The 24277-nt window shown below is 39.8% G+C and overlaps 1 protein-coding gene across 3 annotated transcripts in view; it reads right to left on the bottom strand.

Annotated features, from left to right (window-relative positions):
* Positions 1–2196: 2196 nt before the first annotated feature.
* Positions 2197–24277, bottom strand: part of UBR2 (ubiquitin protein ligase E3 component n-recognin 2) — a 55968-nt gene continuing 33887 nt past the window's right edge. For 2 of the 3 annotated variants that reach the window (XM_081854453.1, XM_081854452.1), the window contains exons 27-47: positions 22919–23028; positions 22745–22825; positions 21956–22137; positions 21253–21452; positions 20668–20761; positions 19423–19584; positions 16245–16342; positions 15931–16009; positions 14833–14981; positions 14675–14730; positions 14288–14384; positions 13152–13219; positions 12644–12779; positions 12254–12341; positions 11320–11450; positions 10222–10330; positions 9523–9579; positions 8542–8619; positions 7662–7832; positions 6008–6109; positions 2197–4494 (exon numbers count right to left, since the gene is read on the bottom strand). In XM_081854453.1, the coding sequence (XP_081710579.1) occupies positions 4353–4494; positions 6008–6109; positions 7662–7832; positions 8542–8619; positions 9523–9579; positions 10222–10330; positions 11320–11450; positions 12254–12341; positions 12644–12779; positions 13152–13219; positions 14288–14384; positions 14675–14730; positions 14833–14981; positions 15931–16009; positions 16245–16342; positions 19423–19584; positions 20668–20761; positions 21253–21452; positions 21956–22137; positions 22745–22825; positions 22919–23028 (2390 nt within the window). In that variant the 3' untranslated portion in view covers positions 2197–4352. Of the gene's footprint in view, positions 4495–6007; positions 6110–7661; positions 7833–8541; positions 8620–9522; positions 9580–10221; positions 10331–11319; positions 11451–12253; positions 12342–12643; positions 12780–13151; positions 13220–14287; positions 14385–14674; positions 14731–14832; positions 14982–15930; positions 16010–16244; positions 16343–19422; positions 19585–20667; positions 20762–21252; positions 21453–21955; positions 22138–22744; positions 22826–22918; positions 23029–24277 lie in introns of those variants that run through there. The other variant, XM_081854454.1, reaches the window with a different exon arrangement.

Raw genomic sequence — 24277 nt, 5'->3', positions numbered from 1 at the left:
GGTATGCGACAAGGTATTTTGGTCCCAGAGAGTTCAAAAATTTAAATGTCAGAATAAGCACCTTAAGCAGGAATGGGAAGATAATTGGTAACCAGTGCAGCTGTTTTAAAATGGAAGTAGTATGTGAGTTCCCTGCTGCTCCCATAAGACTTGGACCACTGTGTTTTGTACTGCTTTAAAAACGACTTTCATGTTGAGTGCATTACAGTATGGAAAACTATGGCCAGGCTACCCCTATCCAGGAAAGTTAGTGCATCAGCCAAAGCGAAGCATAGCTGCTGCTGCTGGCTGCTGAGTTGGGACTTTGGGGGATACTACTGGAACCATATTCATCACCAAAGTGCACCTCTCCTCCTTTAAGGAAAGTGCAATTCTGTTCAGAACAGGCCATTTCACTAACTGCTAAACCCAGGAACCATCCTCCCCCAGCACATCTGCTTTATTTGGATTCAGCTTCAATTTGTTGGTTCCCCATCCAGTTCATTACTGCCTCAGACACTGATTCAAGATCTGGGCTTCCTTGAAGGCATGTCATCATTAATCATCAGACTAATAAAGTGCATTACGTAACTGATTTACAGCAGAATGGTCTCAAGGTTGCTGGCTCATTTGAGATCAAGTGAAAAATATCCAAAATCCAGAGACAAAAATGTTCATTCAAACATGTGGCTCTCATGTAGCCACCTTGGGAACAACACAGGGCTGTTGGGCTGGTGTGCAGTTACTTTCCGTGTTCTATAAATGCCTAATACACCCGACTGAATTTACAAGGAAGTTATGTGGAAGCAGCAGCCCATCTTTTCTGCTCAAGTTTAGAAATGCGAGTGTTACTTTAAAATTCCCGTTCCTCCAAGACACAGAACACTTGGCGAAACATCCTAAGAGGGAGGAAAGTATACACACAGCTGCTTCAGAGCTAATCGTTTCTAAGTAACCTTAATACATTTTATAAGATTAACCACCATGCACTCCTCTATCCTGCACACGTAATGCTGGACAGTGATGGCTTCTGTGAGCATGTGCCGCTTAGCAGGAGCAGGAGACGGCTATATCAGGCTCCTCAGGCTAAGGATAACCTCTGCTGAACTGGTAACTGGCAGAGTTTACAATGATGCGAGTAGAATTTTTTTTTTAAGCATTTCAGAGAAAGGGAAAAAATATTATTGTTAACTTTGCTTATGCTAAAGCTAATGCCGACCTCAGCTAAATAAATTTAGAGGTGATGTGGTATTTTTAAAATGCTCTTTAAAAAGAAGAGCATTAGAGGTTAATTGATTAAGAGATAAGGCCAGAGAAATAGAACAATGTCACATGCTAACAGCTCCCCACTGAGAGATAAATGCCTGGATAAGTTTGTTTCCAGCAAGGCGGCAGGTTAGGCGATGCAGAGATCTATTTTCAAGTCCAGACTCAAGGTTACCCTTCCAGTTTTGACCGTACTGTTATTTGTTGGTTTTAGAGTTTGCATTTTCAAGAATAAAAATAATTGTGCGTGGTAAGATGGGAGGAGAAAGGAGTGAAGAGCAAGGTGTAGGAAAAAGAGAATGATTTATTTTTGTGGAAAATTGCAGTCTTCCATCAGGGAAATTCAGTTATACAGAAGTAGATATACAGAAGTTCAATGTTTTGTTCAAACAAGTCCTGTTTTAAGGACATGATCCAAAATAATAATAATAAACTTCTATACATCTGAATTGCCAGCATGAAGGACTTTGGATAAAATTCTCATTTTCGTACCTTGTGGGGTTTTGTTTTGTTTTTGCTTCTTTTCCTAACCCACCCCCTTCCCAGTGTGATAAGCAAGATGTACTTAAAACAATGGGTTAAGTCACCACTCAGGTGCCCTTGCCCCGTTGAACTGGGAACTAAGTCATGACTCATTTTTAACACTGCTTGCTAAACAACCCAGCTCCTTCAAGCATTCCTCATAAGGCTTGGTTTCCAGACCCTTTAAAGATCTTGGGAAAGGTGTCTTCACTTCTCCTGAGTAGTCCTGCATTGTGTGGAGGCTTTCTTCTGTGCTTTGCTGTGTAATACTAATTTACTAAAACGGTGACAAGATGCTTGAATTCAGATGTTTGAATGCAGAAAGAGATGTTGTTGATCCAGGCTATTAATCTTAAAACACAAAAGCTAGTAACTCAAAACATTCGGCACACCTTAAAAAATAAATAAATCAACAGGTTTACACATCAATCGAATGTCAACACCTAAAGCATTTATTTTTATACTTTTTATACATATGATACATTTGAATTTTTACAAGTTGTCCACAGATATGAAAGTTATTACAGGTATTAATTCCCTGATACTGAAAGCTTGTTATATAAACATTTCTACAATGAACATAAATACATGCAAAAGGAAAAAAGTCAGAGAAGAAAATGGGTTGTTGAAGAATGAGCAATCCTACAAAAAACCAGGATAAATTTATACACTTTTCCTATGTCATATAGTCATAATTCCATCAACCCATTTGACTGCCATCTTGGACTAGAGTACCTGAGGGGAAAAGACCTTATTCTCTCAATATTTACTTTACATAGAAACTTGTCAGTTAAATGGCAGCAGATCCTATTTTTCTGTTTTATGCACCCATAAAAGGGGAGCAGGGGAGACTGAGAATCTAAATGCATTGTTACTAAATGCCTCTTAAAGCAAGTTTGTTTTTTTTAAAATCCCAAAGAAACAGTATCAGAGCAGAACTAGTCCATTAAGTGTATCATGCACAGCAAATAGCTTTATTCACAACCTAATCAAAGGGAAAATGAAGACTGAATATTTTCTTGCTAGTTACACAACACTCAGCAAAGAAGGAGAGGCTCAGGAACTACTAGTAAACACGTGTAGGAAGACTGATCAGATGGACGCCTGTCCTGTCAAAAGTTATTCTCCCTAAGAAAAGGAAGCCGAACTGGTATAGCTTTGAATTTGTGTCCTATGTATTCACTATTCTGAGCCTATAGAAGACTGCTGTAAACACTACTTGATGCGTTAGATCACTGAAAAAAACCCAAACGTAGACTAATTGCTAGTATACTGGCTGTTCGTGGGATGCCATCTCTGAACTGAAGATGAAAGCCAGGAAAAATCCCAAGAGTTATCAGAACTAACTAAGATTACAGATTATAGCTATTTATTTTAAAAGGATGCTATTTGGAAGGGACAGAGAGAATGAAACCTCTAGAGAAAGTATAATGTTATTTTATATGGTTTTATTTGAGGCCCCAATGTATATTTAGAAAATTCACTGCCTTCAGGCACCCATGTGCAAAATCTGTGCAGTTATTTCAATATACTTACAAAATATACTATAGACAAACTTCTTTACAGAACGCCAGCCAAGTACAAATAGATGCAGATGGCGGTGCAAATTAAAGGAAATTCATGTGGTGGGAGGGGGGCTGTCCTTGGTTCTCACTTTGCCTTCTATGTTTTTATCTTGGAACTTTAAAAAGGGGAAAGGATCCTGAACCTTGAAGGCTGGTAATCAACAAATGTAAATGAAATGAAATAAAATTCTTATTCTCTTCCTATTCAATCTGACCCTAAATTCATTTTCGCATGACTTCTCTGATGGGTGATGTTACTCAATATCTCAAATCAACTAAGCAGAACGTCAACCTTCTAAACATAGGAGGTTATCAATCACAGCATGGACAACAGCATTCTGTTTTTGCCCACTATGTCAATATCACAATCCACACAATAATTCTAAAGAGTGCAATATTTTTTTTTAAAAAAAGAAGATCTTTAAGTTAGTTTTCCTTATTAAAGTGTTCTCTTTTAAGAAGAAGACAAAGGCAAAATAGCCCTTCAAGGCTTCAGATTACGAAGTCATTTTAGATACAATGAGTGTTCTTCTACACTCCTATAGATAAACCCATTGCTACATTTTTTTGCACCCCTATTTCATTCCATTACAAGTTTTAAGTACTAAAATGCAAAATGGCTCAGATTTACTACAAAAGGGTGAACACACCACTTCAACATTGTGCTAAGTTGCCATTTCAGCAGAGTTTTTCCTCCTCTTATCCAAAAAGTTTCATACTCCAAGGAGATGGCTGCTTTTGCAATAGAAATGTTAAATTCAGTAGCCCAAGTTATAGAAATCAAAAGGTTGTGTATGAAAGAAGCAGTGCAAATAATACTATTGATCAAATCTGCTAAACAGAAAAGTTTACATGGTTATGGAAACCAGGAAATATACAAACATGGAAAAGTCAATAAAAGAACTAGACTCTTCTCTTTATTACTTCAATCCTTTGTTTCCTAATCCTCCTTCCGGCTGACAAATTTTGCTGGATTATAAAAGGATGACCATGAAGTTCCAGTCTTCAGAAAGGAATTAGTTATAAATGTTGCCAGTCGATTCCTACTAACGTTTGATTTGCTTCTTGTGCGTGTCCTATTTCCTCCGTAATGCTGTGTTGCTGCCAGAGTTTTTGGATCTTTTTAAATCGCTCTCTGCACAGATGTAAAGGATTCCCTCGTCTAGGATAGAAAAGTCCATGAAAAAGCAACTATAAGAACATGAAATATTCCAAGTTCCAAATGCTATCTTACATGTAAAAATAAATAAATAAAACCATTTGTTTGCAACGTTTATAAGCATGCCCTGGTCTCAGGGCTGAAACAATCAGGCAAACAGTAAACCCAAGAAAAATAAACATATTTTTTAAAAAACAATAATGAAAACCACCAGCAGCAGCACTGTATGGAAGCAGGTGACTAAAAGCTATCGGAGAAAAAGGCTCATAACAGCAAAGCTCAGTAAAGCTCACCTCCTCCCAATGGCCTGGACACATGCTGAAAGTTGATGTCACTAAGAGGCCAGAAATTCAAGTCACCAGCCAGGCATTCCTCATCATATCCACATCCATTAAGCATCACCTCGCTGACACCTTGGGGTATCATCTATTCCCTCATATGCCCATGACCATCTGAAGTATTGCGTGACCTTACAAGGCTGACTGTAAAGATTACTTAGTTCAGAGGTCAGCAAAAGGTAGATCTCTGAGTGATCAGAAGGGCCCAGAAATATTTAAGTGTATGTCTTTTGCACTTGGCTCTGGCTGGTGGATCTTGGGGTTTCAAAAAACAAACCCCAAAGTAGATCCCACAAGCCAGAGGTCTGTCTGCACCTGAATTAGATAATGTACATGAAGCAGTTTGAATACTCGAGACGTGGTATATAGAATGTTAAGTCTTCTTTATCCTAACTAGATGAGGCAGGCAGAGATTGATGCTTTTTTCCTAATTCCAATTAGCTTCCCATATGCAACTGGTACTTAATCCTTGGTGAAATCTATGCTTCCCCAGACTTTCGTTATTCCCCAAACTACACATTTTCCATGAGGCTGGCACCATAAGACAAAAGGTTCTGGTACATTTAATAAATAATAAAATAATAATAATAATAATAATAATAATAATAATAATAATAATGTAGAGCACGGGTAGATTGAAGCTTGCACCAGCCCCAGCCAGCATGGTCAATGGCCATGGACCATGGGAACTGTAGTCCAACAACATCTGGCTACTCTTGCTGTAGAGTTTAGCCAGCGTAGAGTTTCCATGATGCTCCCACATGATATTAACAACATCTGCACATTAAGCAGCCCTCAAGCTTCAGTTTGAAGGGCATCCTGCAACAGGATTCACTGACTGGATGCTTAACTTTTTGTTCAAAACTTGCAGTGACTTCACACTACCGGATTCAACTCTAGAAATTATATTTCCATATGCACCTGACATCTAGAAGCCATGGCAACAGTGGCCATCCTTATTAACTAGTAACAATTTAAATGACCTCATGGAAGTCCATTTTTGTGAAATGGGTCTATTTCACAGAACTGCGATTAACTTTGAAAATTAATATAACTCTATTGATGGTTTCATGCAGTTCACCATCACGGTGTTTTTCCTTAGTTCTGGCAACATAGCTTGTTTGTTTTGGTTTTTGGAAACAAACAAAACAAATACAACACAGAATATGGAAAGCTACCTGAGTCCCTGATCTGTTTCTCCATAGTCATCAAGGTAAGGAGGAGCATAGAAGCAGCCCTTTGTTTTTCCAGCTAAGAATAGCACTTGACACTCCCGTACTCTGAAAAGATCACACAAAAGAGGACATCCTGGTTAATGTTAACTCCGTATGTCTCTTAAATCAATAATCCCACCAGCAATTAGAGGTTAAAGTTCATCACAAGCAGAAGAAATGAGGCATTTTCACAGAACCACAGCCTGTGCCTCCTCAATGAGCAGCTGCGTGAGATGAGTGCAGAGTGAATGCACAGGTCAATTCTATGTCCAGGGCAGCTGCCTACCAGCTCCATCTGGTACACCAGCTGAGACTCTATCTGCCTGTGGACTGTCTTGCCAGAGTGGTGCATGCTCTGGTTATCTCTCGCTTGGAGTACTACGTGGGGCTACCTTTGAAGGTGACATGGAAACTGCAACTAATCCAGAATGCAGCAGCTAGACTGGTGACTGGGAGTGGCTGCCAAGACCACATAACAACTGCTAACAACACCTTGAAGATCCCGGGCCCCAGGGAAATTAGACTGGCTTTGACTAGAACCAGGGCCTTTTTGGCTGTGGCCCTGGCCTGGTAGAACACTTTCCCACAAGAGACCAGGGCCCTGTGGGATTTGACATCTTTCCGCAGGGCCTGAACGACAGAGCTGTTCCGCCAGGACTTTGGGCAGGATGCAGTTTGATTTACTTTCCTTTGTATAAAACAAGCCTGAAGGAGGCCCCCAACCCGCTCACAGGTCCTTGTAATGATCAGTGGAAACAGTTGGCCCTGGCAAGTATCAACCTCTCTCAATTCCAACCTGATAATTGCCACCTGCCCAGATTTTAACATGTCTGAATTAATTTTAAGATGCATTTTAATTAACTGATGTCTGTTTTTATGCGTATTGTGTTGTTTTTATGATGTTATCCACTCTGAGCCCAGCCTCGGCCAGAGAGGGTGGGATACAAATAAATTATTATTACTACTACACTGGTGCTGAAAGACCTACATTGGCTCCCAGTATGTTTCCGAGCACAATTCAAAGTGTTGGTGCTGACCTTTAAAGCCCTAAATGGCCTCGGTCCAGTATACCTGAAGGAGCATCTCCACCCTCAACATTCTGCCCGGACACTGAGGTCCAGCGCCGAGGGCCTTCTTGTGGTTCCCTCACTGTGAGAAGCCAATTACAGATAGGTAGCCGTGTTGGTCTGCCATAGTCAAAACAAAACAAATTCCTTCCAGTAGCACCTTAAAGACCAACAGAAGAACTTGTGAGAAGCCAAGTTACAGGGAACCAGGCAGAAGGCCTTCTCGGTAGTGGCGCCCGCCCTGTGGAACGCCCTCCCATCAGATGTCAAGGAAATAAACAACTATCTGACTTTTAGAAGACATCTGAAGGCAGCCCTGTTTAGGAAAGTTTTTTATGTTTGATATTTCATTGCTTTTATTATTATTAATTCTAATACTCTGTTGGGAGCCGCCCAGAGTAGCTGGGGAAACCCAGGCAGATGGGCGGGATATATTTAATATATTATCTTATTATTATTATTAAAAACAAATCCTACAACTTAAGTCTCCTCTCGCTGTGGGAGAGGTGTGACTGTCCATTGGAACTATTCAAGTGCAACCACCCTCTTACCTGAGAAAAATTCCTACTCCAGAGCCGCAGATAAACGTATGTGCAGTACAGGCTCCTACGTCTTCTCCTTCCAACTCTGTTTGACAACAGTAGCTCTGAGAACACAACATGGTCCCACATACAAGGCACAACGTTGGTGCTCTACTTTTATCACCACCTGACTTCGGACACCTTTGTAAGAAACAAAAAGATGTGACATTTATATTTAATATCACGCTATCTTATCTACTTGGGTAAGTTTCGCTGTGACTATTATAATATACTCCATTTAGTTCATGTCTTGGATCCAAAGAAGAGTGAGTGGAACTTCACTCAGGCAATGAGATTTTCTAACTCCCTTCTCCTAACTGCTTCCTGCTGTCATCACTTTGCCCTCTTCACAAGAGCTGATCCTTGAGTATGGAAGAGCCTCTGAAACAGGACAGGATGCAGCAGGGAGGGAGAATGGGAGGAGACTGGAGTTGGGGCACAGGGAGATGCCTTTTGTGAGCCCAAATGCCTTTTTGCTCATGGAGAGGGGAGAAGCTAAGCAACAATGCACCTCACATAAGCAAGAGCAGAAGATAAAGCACTATTTGACACCTCTTTCACACCAAATCGAGAAATCCCCTTTGCCCATGGAGAGCACATTTGGGCCCAAGCCTATATTTTGAAAGTTTAAAAGCTTGTAAAATGTGTTTAGTATTTTTAAGGATACAGAAAGTGAGGAGCTGAACAAAGCATTCATGAAACTTTCAACTTTTTCAAAACTTTAAGACCCCCTTCAACTGAAGATGCCAAGGACTGCAAAGGTTATATACCCTGTCGCTGAGCTGCAGCCTGGTTTCAGAATTATTTCAATAAAAATCAAGGTGGTCATAAGGAATTGCATAAGACTTACGAAAAGTTAGAAGCTTGATTGATGAGGCTACTGTAATCATCGGGAAGGTCTATTAATTTGTTAGATTCTCGCGGGTAGCTAAAATGAAACGAACCAATAATACACATTAATACATTTCAAACTTGGCTTCGGTATGTAAACAGTTTGATCTATTACTGTACATTTGGATTCACTGTTAAGCTATAATGTAGTATTGACATTTTTTTATTATTGAAAGACCTTTAACTACAAGCTTAGTGAGATCAGCTTAGGTGACCCTTGCCTTTTTGTGGGAGGGGGCAGTTCCTGCTGCTCTGAAGGAGGCAGTGATACAGCCACGCCTGAAGACTACCTTCCCTAGACCCAAGGGTATGTGACAACTACTGCCCAGTCACAAATATCTCCTTCCTGGCTTGAGAAGGTGGTGGCTACCCGCATTCAAACATGCTTGGCACAAATGAATGACCTGGCCTTATTTCAACCGGGCTTCAATTTCAACCTGTCATTACCTGCATCAGGACAGGCAACGAAAACACTGGAAAGATGTAAATGAGATAGCAAACAGAGGCATGCACGCTGAGGAGAGGTAAGCAGTAAAAAAGAGCAATAGGAAGGTATGGTAACTCTTAGGAAGAGGGAAGCCGCAATGGGATTGAGACTTGTCTGCTCATTCAACCATGTTCCCACATTGGTAGGCTTCTTTCAAGGACAGCATCGCTGTATGCAATCCCCTTACTCTATCACTAGAAACTCCATCATGGATTTATACACTCCCTTTTAAGAAAACAGCTAATTAGGCTAACTGGACCTACAATGTAAGAAGCAGGGTAGCGGGAGGATGGGGTACCCACACAGCCTATGAACAAACTCCAACTAAAGGCCAAAAGGGATGTGGTGGAGCCACCGCTTGCAAGTCTGCCCCATTCACAGATAAAACAGGGGTGAGCAGCGTGTCTCACACACCCCTGAATCTTTCCCTCCTGCTGGTTTTCTCTTACTTACCTTATGACTTGTCTCTGACCTTGCAGGTATCTTTTTACTTCATCATTATTACACCAGCTGTTAATGGAAAGGGGGGGGGGGAAAGGTTAGGGTTCATTCTTGTAGGAGCCAACTGAGAAGTACATCATTCAAGATCCTGCATCCAGAATTTCCATTTGCGAAAGAGCATCTCTGGATCAAACCCGTTGTAATTTAAATACTCTTAATGCTGTGAAATTTCTCAAAAACAGCTTTCAGCATTCCAACAGCAGATTTCACATATTTTTGGGGGGTGGGGAGGAGATCTACTGTGGTATAGGCTGTCTATTGCAATCCCATCACAAAATCTTGCAACAGCTGTATGCCACCATTAGAATGACAGCTATCTCCACTCCAGGATCTTGCATTTGGGAACTATACTCCAATGCAATGAGGTAGTACCAATCCTTATAGCTGTGTGATGCAAAATACTCACATTTGCCTGTAACAGCACAGAACAATGCAAATGTGTACTACATGGATGCAGTTGCTGCCCTGCACTATTTTAAATAAGCATGTGTCTGCTGGCACAGTGATTTATAATGTTTAACTATCAGGTTGTCTCTAAATGCACACACTGCTAGTTCTCTCTGTCATCTGATATAAACACTCTACAAAAAAAAAAAAAGTGTTTTTCCACTGTAGAGTTATTTAAATTGAAATAATAAATATCGTTCCTACCTTTCAACTAGCGTATCTGTAATTTTGCTGTTTTCTTGAAAAAGGCAAACGAGGTTGTTTGGCAAAGAGAGATAGCTACATAAATGTTCAAACTGGTTTGCCCCACTGACTGCAACGGGAGAGAGAAAAAAGAAAGATATATTATGATGATGGTTAGATGAATCAATCATCTGTAAGGAACTCCCCAAACAAACATGTACACATGTGTATAATTTTCAGAGAAGTAGCCATTTTGCAGTCTTTAAGGTTCCACAAAAATAGTTATGTTTTGTGCTGCAATAGACTAACATTTAAGAGGGAATAATCTTTCATGGACTACAGTTTGCTTTGCTAGATGCTTTTATTTATTTATTTCATAAAATTTATATACTGCTGGGGGGGGGCCTCAAAGAGATGCATTAAATGACACCCTGAGTTACAGGTATATACATTGTTGTGATTCAGCGGTTTCATATTGCAGTTTCCTTTTGAAGTTCCCCTTTTCCAGCATGATCACCTTAAGGTTGGTTACAGACTATTCTGTGATGTTGAAAATTCCCTCCAATGGTTTGCGTAGAGTCTCTTTGCAGAAGCTGACCTGTCTGTCCTATGTAGAATGTGCAAGGGGATTGTTGGTAGAGGATATGTATCACATTGTAAGATGTGCAGTTAAAAGAACCCATATTTCCAATGAGATTAACTGAATTAGGCCCACATGCAAAGCCCAACTGAAGTCCCCTTGAAATTAATGGGACATAAAATTAGTCATGACAAGCTACTTATTTTAATGGCACTTCAAGCACAATTAATGTTCTCTGGATTTGGGCCACTTTAGTTTATATTTAGCTCTTTACACCTGGTATGGTAATTCTGCAAGGTTATTGTTTTTCATTTTTGTTCCTTATTTAATGCATATTTTGTTCACAAGTGTAAGCTATCCAAAATTTAATTATCCACTACTGCACTTTCTATAAAATCACATTACACCTCACTTCCATTTTCAAGACAAATTAGTTATAATATTGAATATATAAAGCTGCAATTCATTCTTTAGTGTTTAAAATTACACTTCACCAGCCATTCACATTATTGCTTCAAAGTGGCTAACTGATTTTATACCTTGCAATTCTGGTGGTACTGGAACACCATTTAAATAGTGGAAGAACATAGCAGAGCACCTCAGAAAAGGCATGATCCCAGCTTTTATACTTCTCCATAGATGCCATCCAGAGGACATTTCTTTGAAGGCACTAAGAATAAAAACAGATATAGAATTTTTGTGAAATCAATCTTAGAAGTTACACAAAATGCCACAAACATTTAATTGATTTTGCATTTCATCAATTAAGTGCCCAGGCAGGGAAATAAAGGGTGTGATCCAACTGGTGCCCTTGTGCTCACAGAATGACTATTTATTTATCCAGCGGATGCCTTTGCTAATGGGATAGCAGGGCCCTGTTCTGGAATGTCTCCAAATTCTGTAGAGCTGTTTTAGGGGTGCTGTGGAGTTGAGGTGATACAGGAAAATCAGCAATATAATAATAATATTCCTTTATTTTCAATTAGTGAAAGCTTTCACTGGGTGAAAAGAGTGCAAAGGGCACCAATTGGATTCCACCCCAAATCTTCTGACTTCATTGTTTTTTAAAGTAGATTCGAAGTCAAAACACTATTCAGTCCCAGGGCTAACCCCACATCTTTAATAACCCCACAGTAACTAAGGCCCCATCTACATTATACATGTAAAGCAGTATCATGTCATTGAGCTAGCCCTGAGCTCATTTGGTAGAACATGAGACTCTTAATCTCTGGGTCGTGGGTTTGAGCCCCACATTGGGTTCTTTCAAGCCCTAAACCAGAACACCTGAAAGACCAGAACACCTGAAAGACTGCCTGCTCATCAGAGCTTATCTGAAATAGTCAGCAGAAAGTTTTCTCCATGTAGCTCCACCTCTGGAGAGTAAGAAATGAGGTTCCACATATATTAAGCTTGCAGAAGGCAAGTGAAGTAGAACAATGTCTGGAAAGGCTGCACCAAAAATTATGATTTTACCTTCCTGCATACCGGCCAAGACATTTATGCAGAGCAAGAACTGCTTCTTCTTCACCAGTAGGATTTTCTTGGTCCATGCCATTTTCTTCTGAAAAGTGAACAAAGTAAGTCTAAACCTAATTGTAGTGACCACAGTTGTGGATGCTTCACCAGAGAACCTTGTGCAGTTTGAAAACTTGCTAAATCTATATACCAAGTACATAGCAGCATTAACAAAAAGTTGCACTGGAGCAATGCTTTTCGTTTCATAAAGCATAACTGCAACTATCACAATATACCCCTACATCACGGTTAACCATTATTTTGTCCAGGAAGCCATAATTATTTCTCTTCCCTTCTCTAGTTTCCCTTCATGCACAAATCAGCATAACTTTAAACAGAACATATTACCTGTGGATGAGGTAAGCATTATTTGTACAATATGTGCCATAGTAACAAGGTGGAAGATATGAATATCTCCAGTACCAAGACTAACTCCTGAAAAATCCTGACTGTGTACAGCAGGGAAAGAGAGCACCAAGCACACCTGTAGACAAGGGGAAAATCTATAAGAGATAGAACGATTGAATTCTCTCATCCAATCCCCATTTACGTCTGCTTAACCCAATCCCGCAAAGCCATCTTTTCAGCATCCTTACATAAAGCAACAAACAGGGCTGACTTTGAATGTTAACTACTGACCCACTACTTCAGTAAACCAAAGGAAAAGTCACTCATACATCAAGTATTTACTTCCTGTTGCGGGACTCTGGCCTGCAACCTTTCTTTTCTGCTATATTTCATAAAAATATTTTGCTAGACATTATTTCCAGTGTGCCGGACTTTCTTTCCAAAAGTTAAGCTAATGATATATGGCATATGGCATTGCAGCACTGTCAGAATTTATAAAGGTACTTACCAATAAATGAAACATGTCGATATCAAGAATGCAAGCAAGATTCCCACTTTTTTCATTAGGCACCAGCGCTGGATATTTAAAATACAAAATGGTTACTGATGTCAGAATTTTATTATTCTACATTTAATTTCTGAAACTGTAGACTGTTTTCTAACCTATCTAATGGCACCTGAGCTTCAGAGTAGCATTGCTGAGTCTGAAGTAGATCTAATACACCTAAGTCACACCTAAGTCAATGGCTATTACTCAAGTCCCCAGTATTACCTTCGGTGGATGAAACTTTCAAAATATGGACCACAGTTACCATGAAGAAACACTCAGCTATGGACAATAATGCTTTGTCTCAGGAAGACACAGCACATCCACTTGGAAGACTATCAGCCAGGTGGGTTAGACACTGTCCTTGGCTAGGTGGATTAATGATCTGATGCAATTTAAATCAGCAACATGCTGATTGAGGGGAAGCCTAACTTGTCAGTTTGCATTTCTTAGTGCAGAAAGTATTGATCTGATGTGTAGAGATCTTTCCTATTCTAATTAATTCAAGAGGGTTCTGGAAGCTTCTCTGTGTGAAAGAAACAAACAGAAGGTTCATGACGTTTGGGTTATTCCTTCAGAGAAACTGAGTACAGATGGCTTAAACTGGTTTTGTTATCTCTTCTGCCAAGGGTCATGCTGACTATAAAAGTAAGGCCAGAAGGAGCCAGGGCTTCACTTTATCTTTCTATCTCTCTTCCTTCTGGTGTGGTGTTCTGTATATAGTGTTAAGCTTTACACTCATTATAAGTTATTGTAAGTTTAAGTTAAGTCTGCTGCAACTGGATTTCTTATGGACAGTGCCAATCCTGAATGTATTGGATTTGTGACTATTAAGCTCATTTGCCTTCAGTAGCAGTAAAACTCTGCTGGATGAAATATAATTGCCTCTGGTCTACTTTTTGGGACTCTTGCAATGAGTTTATGTTTTTACTCTGCTAACTATACACTGGAATCTACTCTGGATCAATATTGAGTAGAATTTCATGACATAAATATGGATCAAAAATGTTATTTAAGAATGCACAAGCTTTTCTTCAAGTTTGGTTGCTCTGTCATAATTCTGAAATTGAGAAGAATTACCGTGATCTTGAACTTACATGATAAAAGCCTGCCAAAGTGACCCTGTACTGCCGAGAGTGAAGAAACTGCCCAGTGTGCAGCTGCAAATCTAGTCAACGAAGTAAGGCAGTCATCCTGGAAGAGGACATAACCACAGTTGCAAGCAAGTACGGCAAACAAAGGAGCAGACAAAAGCAAACCTCATTCCTTCATGCTGTTTAATGAAAATTAAGCCCTTTGGAAAATTCCTTGCTTTGCTGAAATTGTGGAGGTGACACATATTAATAATCTATAATAGGTGGTTATTTTGTAATAGATGGCTATTTTTCTAAAACTACAGGGGACCCAAAATAAGTTAAAGTTATCACTTCACTATCTCTACTTATCCCTCAGTGCTTTAGCCTTAGCTGGTCGGCACATCGTACCTGTCTGCAAGATAAGTGTCCAAATAATGGTTTCTCTTCATCTGCTAAAATCCGTTCTGTGGAGGGCAAAAATAATAAGTTAAGTGAGAGTAGCAGAACACCTAAATGGGTCTTGCTCCCCTGATCTCCGACATTTTAACGAATGGTAAATTTGTTACCTATTGTTTGTATTGTATATGCACAACTGCCCCAGCACATTATAGGTACACGTAGATCGTCTTCATTGGGGTGAACCTTCAGGCCCACTTTGTATGTTGCAGTGCCAAATGTTTTCAGCATTTCCTTAATGCTTTCAGAATACGGATTCCTTAAATATGTGAAGAACACATACTATTAACTACAGGTTTAAAGCATGATTTTGAGAAGCTACACATTGGCTGGAATACATTCCTAGTCTAAAAGACCAAGCATGCCCTAGACACAGAGTCTGTCCCAGCTAATGTGCCCTTTACATTATCTGTCATCCTTGTTTATTTGGATCTCATAGTTTAGGAAGGTTTTAAACCGCATTTTTCAGAACACCTTTTGCTCACTGTATTCACTTCTGTGAATAAATACTGCAAAAGTCCATTGATTTGGTGATACTGTTGTGCCGAAAGGGATGAGGACAATTAATTTATAATCTGGAGTAATCTTGGCTATGCTCTTTTTGCTAATTTTTGTTGTTGTTGTTAGCTTTATGTAAAGTAAAACTAAACATCCTTAATGATAACTTATCCTCAGTTGTTGGACCTAGGTTTCCAACCGACTAAAAACCTTTGCAAAGTATTCCAGAGTGCTTTTATCACTCTCCAGTGCACACTATTTTTGGCCTGAACTTAAATCAATATTTAAATTTATTGCAAATCTAAGTATCAGGATTTTGAACTGAGTCTCCTTCTGCATACACACAACATTGGGTGATATCCCATGTCAGTCATACACAGAATATACCCACTGAAAATAAAATAATCTACTCTGAGTATGACTAACACTGGATATCACCCAGTGTCTGGATGTTTTGCCTTTTTTTCAACCACAGTTGCTCATCCTAAAATAAAAGACAAGTCAAGAAACTCACATCATATCCATTTGGCTTCTGTAAATGTTATGAACACCACATGCATTTTATAATTAAAAATGCCAAAATGTGTATATTTTGTCTTGTAGCTTATAAAAGAGTTCTTACATGCCCCTGGCCTGCTAGTGCTGAACAAACTGTATTTAAATTGGTAGCAGGACAATTTGAAGTTCATTATTAATAAACAGATACATACTTTGGTTGGAACTCTGGTCTAAACCCTTCAGGTAGTTGCAGTTCATCCATTTTTTCTGAGCTACTACAAGAGGGTTTATCTGAAAGGTAAGCAAATGATACATTACTTTACTGGCATGTTAATACTATTGTTCATGATGTCTGCACTCTACAAACTGTAGAAAAAAGCACTCTTGCCAACAGAGAGACCATCAGAACAGTCTCATTGCCAATTAGATACCCAAAAGGAAAAACCCCTTGAACCTGAACAGCAAACACACTATTTTTCACCACCTTTTCCTGAGAAGTGTGATAATGTAAGAAGAATTCACTTACTAGCACTTTCCTGATCTCGAAGCATACACAATGCTTTGATTTGCTGAGATATTGTTCTTATCCACTGAGCAAGATTTTGTTGACTTGAAAAATCTAACCTGTCAAGAACAAACATATACATATGTGTTTTCAAGTCATATTTTTACATAAACGATACAACAATCCCCCAGGTCCAACATCAGGAATGCAGGCCTTGTGCAGCACGGGTGATTTCTTCACCAATTCAAGAACTCTTGGACAGGAAGAGAGGGGCAATGCACTTCCATCCCATTCCCTACCAAAGTCAGTTTCCTGAATTGTTTTTCTATCATGCTCTTACATAACTCTGCTAGAGGGTGAGCAAGAGACACAGTGCTAAGACCCAGCAATGCAACCAGTGGTAGGAAATCAATGGTCTGAAACCAAGCATTATGAGAAACAGCTGATGGCATTGGGTATGTTCTTAGCCTCGAGAAGAGGAGACTGAGCAAGCTTGTTCTTTCCTGCTCCGGAGGGTAGGACCCGAATCAATGGAGTATTCAAGTTACAAGAAAGGAGATTCTGACTAAACATCAGGAAGAACTTGCCGATGCAACAGACTCTCTCAGGAGGTTGTGGACTTTCCTTCCTTGGAGGTTTTTAAGCACAGGTTGGCTGGCCATCAGCCATGGCTGCTTTAGCTGACATTCCTGCATTGGAGAGGGTTGGACTAGAAGACCCTTCGGGTCCCTTCCAACTATGATTCTGTGATTCTGTGAAATGACCACTCCAGGCTTTCATATACCAGTATAAATTAATATTAGCATTTATAAATATATTGGGTTGGATCTATAGTTGCATGAAGAAGAACTCTGCTAAATGGATGCTTCCATGGGCAGAAGAGAGAGAGAGAGAGAGAGAGAGAGAGAGAGAGAGAGAGGTTGATTTTTGCCAATTCCCCCTTTGCCCTGAAGACCCCCATGCTTCCTACAGATGGGTCCCATACTATGGAACAAGATGGAAGGTGGTGCAGGAAAGGGAATAGCAAAAATAAAATAAAATGCTCCTCTCCTTTCTCCAGTGGGTGTATCTGCTAGAGTCAAGTCACAGCAGGTCTGAATTCAATCCATTTTGTTTTTTCTCTGAACCACCACTACTAGTTGTTAAACATGTTGTATCTCAGACTTGGAGGCAGCAAACACAATGGATTACTGTGGCGTTTGCCCTCCTAGGTGTGTGACATCATACTGGGTTCATAAGGAAAGGGTTAACTAATTGTAAAATGACTAACCAATGGGAACCCAAGGGGCAGAGTTAACTGTGCATAAGGTTTAAGCACAGAGGGTTTTTTTGGAGAGAGAGTTAAGAGTTAGGGTGGTTGAGAAGACAGTCTGGAGTTAGAAGAGACAGAGAAGGTAAGTCTGTGGGTTGGGCTAGTCTGGTGTGAGAGAGTGAGAGAATTTGTTAAGAGGAGTCAGTCAAACAGTTGAGATAATCAGGCAGAAGGTATTAGGAAGGTATAGGCCGTTAAAGAAACTAAAATTAAGATACTGACAGGAATATTATCTGAGAAACCATAAACTTGTTAATGTTTGTAAAATAAACTTGTTTTTTGGTTCACTTTTAACAACTGTCTGGACTCAGTGTTTTACCAGAGAGTAATGGGTTGGTGGCAGCGGCGGCACAGGGATCAATAGACCATTAAACATCCGGGGACCCTATGTGATCGCCACAATTACTATCAGAAATCAAATGGATTATGTTAAGAGCTGTTTCCTCAGGAGACTTAGTCTCAGTTTCTCCAAAAGTACTTCCTGTGGCCATCATGCAGAAGCCAGCATTCAACAGAAGAAGAAAAACAACAACTATGTCATGAGGATTAGAGGGCGAGTGTGACGGATTCTACTCTGGCACAGCAAATCTTTTAATGCAGTTCTCTGACCTATTAAGCATATGATTACTGATGTTTACCTATCAGCACTAAGGTTTTGCAACGTGCGACTTTGCTTTGCCAATCTTTTGCAGCTTTTGCTAGGGCAAACCAAAACAAGCTGAAAGCATGCACAACTTTTACCACAGAGCACCAGTGATACGTTAGGACTACGTATGTTAAGAGATATCTCAGTAATCTGTGACAACATAAAGCATTAATGTTGCCCTTAATGGACAACATTTTTTAAACATTAAGATAAAATGCTTTTAAAATAAAATAGGCTTCTAAATATATATGGTTGTATCCAAAAGCTGTGTAAAGGGAGTTGTGCTAATGCAATGGGACTTCTGCTCCCTCTCCTCCCTGCTGCAGTCTCTGTGTGTTGCCAGGATCTGCTTCACAGTCTTCCCCAACCCTCTGGGGCAGGTTTTGAGAGTGCATGGAGTGGGGAATCCTGGGGAGAGGAAAGGAAGGGAAAGTCCAGTTGTGGGAGCAGAAGTATTCTGCTGGCAACACCGATACAACTTCATGGCTTAATAGTTCTGACAATTGCAGCAGCACTTCATCATAAAATTCTTGAACTTGAATGTGTCCGCAGGCTTCAATCTACCCATCTAGTCTGCAATCAATACAGTCTGTTTTCTCCCACTACACATGTTTAAAATGTAACACAGCCCAGAAGGTAATAAGTTAAAAATACAAGGCTACTATAACACAGACAAAAACAATAAAAAGCAGGCATTAATACCAAATGATACCCTCTTTGGCTTTGCTGTTTACATATTATTTTTCTATAAATGTATACATATGCATATACATTTATACACATACATTTCTATACCTATCTGAAAATTCCCTTGTAACTATACTCCTCAAAGGAGAGTAAGATTGCCAGGATGATTGGCCTAGGATTCTTAAGACACCCTGAATGATTTCAAGACTACTAAGCATTTCATAACCACACAAAAATCTTTAATAAGCTGTGGTGTCGATTTAAGAATACCTGATGTTTTCCCAACATTAAAGAGAACACAGCACACCCCCAGCATCTATCAGACACTCTCCGGAGTTGCATCCAATTTGTGCCCTGGCACCAGATCTTTTGAACAAACAAGAGGCATCCACTAACAGAGGTGATTTCCCCCCTCTATTACGCGCCCCCCCTTTCCTGCATCTCTTGGGACCGATCCTCAAAATCAGTTCTGGGTGGTCCCCCACATCCTTCAGGAAAGTAGTACTAGGCTTTTTTAATCAAACCAACAGAGTAGCTAAGAAAGGGTAACTGACCTGTTAAACAAACTCCTTGGGGGAGGAAGTAGAGGGATGACCGTGTTGCTTAAACATTCACAAAGGGGACAAAGGAATTCACCATTTTCTACATCGTAACTTGTGTGCACACGTAATCTTTGTTGTCGCCTTTGCTCTTTTGCTTGTACAGCGTCAAAATACCTTTGGAGAGAAGCATAAGTTAAAGCTTTACAAAATGAATTCCACAAGATACCACTGAACGCTACTTTGCTGCCTTCATCAACACAAAAGACATCTTCTCCAGCATGTCAAGTCCTTGTTAGAAGGTTTGCAGTACTGGCCAGCCAAATGCAGCATACAGAACCTCTCAATTATGGGACACTTCAATACAAGAATAGTATCACCAGCAGGAAGCATGTCTCAAAATGGGAATTCAGTGCAACGAAACCTTTCCATTTGGGCATGTCTTTAGAAAAAACACAATGAGCAAGGTCAAAAACAGCTGGGCATACATAACCTAACATTAGTATATGCTTGGGGAATGCATGCATACTTGGGAAGAATGATGATAAAACACATGAGTTTCCTTTCACCAAGGTTAGAGGAATAAAGGAAATAGTGAAACACGGAGTGCAAATGTTCTTTACCTAATTTAATTTTTTGATGCAAGATTGCAACAACTCAATTTATTTCGGGTTAATGAACAGTGAAGTTGCAGCATTTTTTTTAAAGATGTAGTGTTCTCTCAGCCATACGTTACATTTGTCTTCAAAATGTTAAAATATATAGAGACAAAATGGAATTTACTACAGAAACTTTTTTGTACCAAGAAAATTTAAACATTCTTCTGGTGTAGGGGTGGTTATAGGTAAAATGCTTTTATTTGCTCTCGGATTGGTCAGTCAATTTCCTTTTCTTCCCTTCATCCAATTCTTGCTCCTAAGCTTTGTTCCTGTTAGAGATTTGTTACAAAATAAAACCACTGTCTCAAAATTCTTCTCTGCCCCATTAACAGGTAGGCAGTCTGCTGCCCAAAGTGACCCTAATCTTCACCTGACCTTCTGATCAGTCTGCAGATATGCACTATACGTAGAACCAAAACATTATGAGGCCTGTAACATGCAGCCATGGACTCGAAGTTGATCAAATGGGAGATCAACTTCTCAGGCAGGGACATCATGAATTACTTGAGTGGCAGTACATGAATACTTAGCCAAGTACATCAGACCACAGAAGAAAACTACGCTAAACTGACATCTCTTAAATGTTTAAAATGAAAGTTACCTTTGCCAGCAGTGGGCATGCATAATGTGTCCACAGCTACCAGTGTATGTTCCACATGACAGGTCCGGGTGCATGAACAATGGATCATATTTTTCTGCATGTAAAGACATTTTAAGAAAAACATTAGAAGGAAAAACTGCAAATTTTACTCACATCGATTTTGAAAATACTTTTAAATTATTAAGGAATTAACATCTTAAATCAAATAATTATTTAAAATTTATTTCCCATGTAGCTCATGGCTAATACACATGCACTAGACTCAGCCACTGGGAAAATCCTGGTGGCCCAAGGCCTCTGCATTAAGCTAGAACCAGGGTGATTTTAAATATTTGATGATGGTGATGATATATTTATTTACACACGGTCTTTTCCCTTGATGTGGCTCAAGGTGGCTTACAGATAAAAGCAAGAATCACCAAAAGCATAGAAAAAACATCCATTAAAAACAATTAAAAATTAATAGAACTAAAACTAAATACATACGTTGAACAGAATCTTCCTAGTTCAAATCTAGGAGACCTACCGAAATCACATACAACGACAAAGATGGATATCCAGTATCACAATATTGCCTCTACTTACCAGGATCTGGAATCACTTTACTTCTGTTTTTAGACAAGACTGTCGATCTTTGAACAAATGCTGCCAGCACCATGGCTCTGTTATCCACCTTAACCTCCTGTTCCTCTTGGCATAAGATACAGGTAACAACTTGCCTCTGTGCAGTCACTTTAGTTTGCTCAGGACCCAAAGCTGTAAGCTTGGTATCTGAAACTGAAGGACTAGAATCAAATGATATTAGTAAGTATTTCACTGGAATGTTTTTCAAACTAAGGCAATAGTTCAGTTCATCGTATGCAGCTGCCAATGCAAACATTTTAATTTGGATATGATGCAGCACACACCTTAAGAAAACTTTAAGAAGAGTCCTACTTTTTTAAAAAAATAATAATAAATCTAAGGAGCTCTCCATAGCGTCACAGTTAAAAGCAGCGCTCTTGAAAGTGTTTAGATGTGCCAGAATTCAAAGCACAAACCATACATAAGCACATCCCATATTATTTTAGTAGATGTCATTGTGGATGTTTAAGGGCTCCCTCCTCTCCTGTCCTTCTTCCAGCATCCTCCTCCACTGGATTGGAAACTCTTCTATTTGCACAAGACACTCTTAGGATCCAAGTTTAAGAAATTATAAACACAGCCATGAGTGAAAATGCCGCTGCACAATGACAAAGTGAAGTGTCTACTACAAAGGGAGAGACACTGCTTGTCACTTTCATCTTACCTATTATCATGCACTCTGGAGGTAGAAGTTTCAAGTTCATCCATAGTCTGCTGGAAGAGCTCTTTGTTCTCATCAATGAAGTGTCGCTGCATCTCAGACATCTGTGCCATGATCTTCTCTCTGCGCAGCCTGGCAATCTCGGCTTTTCTCTTTCTCTCGGCCTTTTCTTTATCTCGTGTGCTCTACAAAGTTGTTACGTTAACAAACACAGCAGATTTTAACTGATCTTCGTTTATGTGTGGGTTGCACAATTTACGAGTGTCTTGACATTAAAAAAAAACCCCACGCAAAATAAGCCAAATTTTCTGTACTTGCCCCACACCCGACGTCAAATATTATGCCAGCTGTGGGATACGTGGATGCGGTTTATGAGAAATGGCCTCATGAGCCAAATATGTATCTGTGCCAGGCCTAACTAGCAGTTACAGTTGCCAGAGTAGTGGTGTTCATCTGACCCCGTTGCCTGTGTTGCTTCTGCTTATCAGGAGGTGTAGGGGCAAGGCAGTGGCAAGGTTGGTGCGGCGTTAATGCACCAGGAGCATTGGAATGGCTCCATTGGTGCATATACACCAAGCTGACCTTTCCCTCCCTCTTTCCCTCCTGCTAGGCAACAGTTGCCCCACTGACTACTACTGCCGATTTAGGCCCTTAGGGCACAGGTTCCCCATCAACATGGGTAACATAAACTCCTCCCCCCACTACAAATTCCCCTAAATCTGCCTGTTAAGATATAAGTGTATATAATGAATGGTTATTACTAGGTTAAGTACTCAATGATTTTATTTTTACCTCTTCCATAATATTTCCCTCTGTCTCCGATACAGGACTTGCAGAAGATCTCTCTCTGAGCTTCTTAACAGCATTAAAAGTCTGGAACGAGGAAATTCATATTGTTTGCAATTTAAATATTCTAACATTCCTCTGTTACTCATAAAGATGTAGAAAAAATGGAGCACAATTTACCTTTAGTATCCATCTGATCATATCCTTGTGGACTTCCAGGTGCGGTGCATTTTGCAAAGTTTCGAGCATTGCTAATATACTTGGGGAATTGCCGGGTGTCTCACCAGGCCCTGTTTCAAACAAGGGTAAGAGGAAACAACAACACTATTACTATACACATTTGCTCTATTTGTTTGACTCCATCGTGTTAGCTTAAATTCAGTATAGTGGAACTGTATTTACTTACAGGATACATGTTGTTTTTAAATCGTATCCCAGGAAAGTGGTGCATTTCCCCTTCATTCAAGCTCCTCCCCCCCACTGAATTGCAAAATTTATCAATAGTTTAAATTATGATTAGAGCAGAGGAACTGAAGACCATTTCAAACATTACACAGAGGCAAATGTACATTTTACACAGGGAGCCACAGACAATCTGTTCCCTGATTTATGTGACTGAGTCAAATACAGTGCCATATTTATCAGAAGCATACAAAAAATAGGTTTCCTTATTAAAAACCAACCGTGTGTAAAGCACCCCTTGGGCATAAAGACAAAGGGGTGTATCCAAATTTGTCCATCTGTGAGCAGAATGGATTTCCTCTTACACAATGGGACTTCACCTTCCCTCGACGCCCATGTGCCCTCAAAATTTGCTCTGGAAGGATAGGGATCCCTCTGAAACAGATTTTCTGCTCACATTATACTAAGTTTTAACCAAAAGTAAATAAGAATTTATATACAGTGGTACCTCGGTTTAAGAACAGTCCAGCTTAAGAAGGATTTGGTTTACAAACTCCACAAAACTGGAAATAGTGTCTTGGTTTGAGAACTTTACCTTGGTCTAAGAACGGTATCCGAACGGTGGAAGGGCACCAGCGGTGGGAGGCTGCATTAAAGAAAGCATGCCTCAGTTTAAGAATGGTTTTGGTTTAAGAATGGACTTCCGGAATCGATTAAGTTCGTAAACCAAGGTACCACGGTATACAATAAGATGCTGTGCTTTGTATAATTTTATACTTGTGTTTTAGTTTTACATGTCTGGTACCTGCAAGTTGCCTTTGATGTCAAACTGGCAGAAGGGCAATTAAGGATGCTAATAAACATAAGGGCCCTATTTGCATAATATTGTGGTTTGCTGTCAATGAGGGGCTTGTTGGTGCCTGTGGCCTAATCATTCCTGCTTCATTTCCTTCCTATAAGAGCAAGATAAACAAACCTGGAAGCCTTGGCTTCCCATTATGCCAGAGGAAATAATGGTTTGTTGCTCCCTAGGAAACTACAATCAGCAGGCCAACAAACCATGATTCAAGGTTGTCTGGTGGCTTGTTAGGATGAACTGGTGGCCCAGTTTGGATGAAATGGAAAACCCTGGTTTGT

Source organism: Podarcis erhardii (assembly GCF_964252035.2).
Source record: "Podarcis erhardii genome assembly, chromosome: 3".
In the NCBI taxonomy this organism is placed as follows: domain Eukaryota; kingdom Metazoa; phylum Chordata; class Lepidosauria; order Squamata; family Lacertidae; genus Podarcis; species Podarcis erhardii.
The sequence above is the reverse complement of the archived record's forward strand: the minus strand, read 5'-3'. Positions and strand labels throughout refer to the sequence as shown.